At 35.4% G+C, this 2544-nt stretch overlaps 1 protein-coding gene across 6 annotated transcripts in view; it reads right to left on the bottom strand.

Moving 5' to 3' along the window:
• Nucleotides 1-2544, bottom strand: part of SCML2 (sex comb on midleg-like 2 (Drosophila)) — an 82110-nt gene that overhangs the window by 36962 nt on the left and 42604 nt on the right. For all 6 annotated transcript variants that reach the window (XM_015564885.1, XM_015564888.1, XM_015564887.1 and 3 more), the window contains exon 9: nucleotides 1323-1443. In XM_015564885.1, the coding sequence (XP_015420371.1) occupies nucleotides 1323-1443 (121 nt within the window). The remainder of the gene's footprint in view (nucleotides 1-1322; nucleotides 1444-2544) is intronic.

Below are 2544 nucleotides of genomic sequence, written 5' to 3'. Positions count from 1 at the left end.
GGTTCACTGAAGAAAATTTAAAAATAAATGCTTTCCTTAGTATAATAAAAGCATGATTTAGAAGCAAATCATCTACAATAACCAAATGTCAATTTTTCTTCTCTGAGAATAAACAAATCAACAATATAACAATATGATGGTACATTACCAAACAAATTCAAGCACATTATTTTTATTCGTTACCCATTACTTAATTTAAATTGTAAAATTTTCATATGTACATAGTCTAATAAACTCATCAATGGTTCACTGAAGAAAATTTAAAAATAAATGCTTTCCTTAGTATAATAAAAGCATGATTTAGAAGCAAATCATCTACAATAACCAAATGTCAATTTTTCTTCACTGAGAATAAACAAATCAACAATATAACAATATGATGGTACATTACCAAACAAATTCAAGCACATTATTTTTATTCGTTACCCATTACTTAATTTAAATTGTAAAATTTTCATATGTACATAGTCTAATAAAAACTCATCAATGTCACCTTTGCTATGTTGAACTTTATCATAATTCAACTTTTTGGCAATAGTCAGAAAAGATGGACTCTCTCACAGAAATGAAACAGCTATAAAAAACTTAACCTCCTTTGCATTATACTCATTTTGCTAGTCTCTCCTAAAAATCAGAAATAATAAACTGATAAAATGAGGTATGTTGCAGTAATCAATTTTAAAAGTGATTTTCATTTCAAAAACTTAAAATTTAATTTCTCTTTAGTCAGGAAAGAAAAATAGTGGTACAAAGTCCAGGGAACAGAAGTGTATAGGGGAGTCATTAAGGATCTAGGAGAGGAAGCACAACATGCTTTAAAAAATAGAAAAGGAAAAAAAGAATGTGTAGGAGATGACAAATAAAAGGAATTTATTAGTCTGGGTCTGGTCATTTCATACTCTTCACAAAGCAGAGAACAATTTAAAGTCATCATGCCCCTTAACAGGCAATGATCTGTCAAGATTTTAAAAGGCACTAAAAAAAGGATCGACGTAGCTTTTAAAAATACATATAAGCAATAGTACAAATTGTGAAATGATATAAAGGAAAAACAAAAATAAATTTGACAATGTAAATTTTATAAATCTTACTAAGATGGATAAAAACTTTTAAGAGTATTGAGTGACTCATGTATTTAAACAGACTCTTTTTCCTTAACATCAAAATGAACAATCAGAATTTCAAAAAACATGAAAAATGCTTAAAGAAATGTTTATTATTATCTTTTCTCCTATTGTTTTACTTACAGGACTTCAAAGATACTGAAAATAATACATAATAAAAGATTAGTAATTTTATAGTCTTTTAAAATACTAATTTACCTGTAGACATCACTATTTTACATGACCCAGGACTGGGATCCTTATATTCAACACCTCTGCCTCTGGTCAGCATCTTTATAGAAGTTGTAGATGTGGAACACATAACAGGAATAGATTGTTCCTGTTAAAAAATCAACAACAAAAAACGCAAGTATGCATTATTCTTTAAGAAACATTCCAAGCCAAGAAGGTCGGAAAAGCATTGACATAACTGGTCAACAAATGATCGGTTGCCAGAAGTCCTCAGGGTTGGAAACCCGTGTGTGTGTGTGTGTGTGTGTGTGTAACTACAGTACTTTCATACTATGCTCTTCAGAGGGGCCCATGATCTGGTCAAGTAGGAGAAAAAGAGACCAGGAAGCTGAGATTCCCAGTGCTACCCCTGCTCCAACTGGTCACACCTTAACCAAAATAGTTCATTGTAAAACTTGTTTTATTTTTTGAGGTTCTCTATAAGACAAGTTTTCTCACACTGCTAAAAAAAAAACTCTGTAAATATAATCCAACAGTAATACATTCAATGGAGGTGAGGGACTTCAATAAGACAGAGGACAGAGCTGTCTTTAGAAAGCAGTCACTCATCTGGTTTTTACTGTATCTAGTCTGCATTTCTCCATAAGACTAGAGGCCCCGTGTACAAGACCCCTCAGGGGATGTTGAACTGCAGGTTTCGGCCTGATCCCCAAAGGCCAGGCCAAGGGACCACACTGGTGCATGACTCTGTGCACCGGGCCTCTAGTATGCATGTAAGTTCTTTGGTTAATCTCTTCTCACCCTTCCTCCTCTCCCCTTAGATTCACCAATCTGTTCCATGTTTCCATGCCTGTGCATTGAGCATCTTCCCCCTGTTGGTCAGTGCGCATCATAGCAACCAGAGAAACAGTTGTTTAGGATAGATGGATAGGTAGGTAGGTAGGTAGGTAGGTAGGTAGATAGATAGATAGATAAATTCTGACAACATTACAAGTGGCTTGTATGTAAAATTATGCCTATCTATACTAATAAAAGGGTAATATGCTAATTAGACCAGACATCTTCTGGACATCCTTCTGGACATCCTTCCAGACAAAGCCACAGTGGCGGGGGCCAAGGCAGAGGAGGTTAGGGGCCATCAATCTGCCAGGGGAGCAGTTAGGGGTGATCAGGCAGGCAGGGAGAGGGGTTAGGGGCGATCAGGTAAGCAGGCAGGCAAACAGTTAGGAGCTAGTGGTCCTGGGTCCCC

This window comes from Myotis davidii, unplaced genomic scaffold (assembly GCF_000327345.1).
Source record: "Myotis davidii unplaced genomic scaffold, ASM32734v1 scaffold161, whole genome shotgun sequence".
Taxonomy (NCBI): domain Eukaryota; kingdom Metazoa; phylum Chordata; class Mammalia; order Chiroptera; family Vespertilionidae; genus Myotis; species Myotis davidii.
Note: the sequence above shows the minus strand (reverse complement) of the source record. Positions and strands in the feature narration are given on the sequence as shown.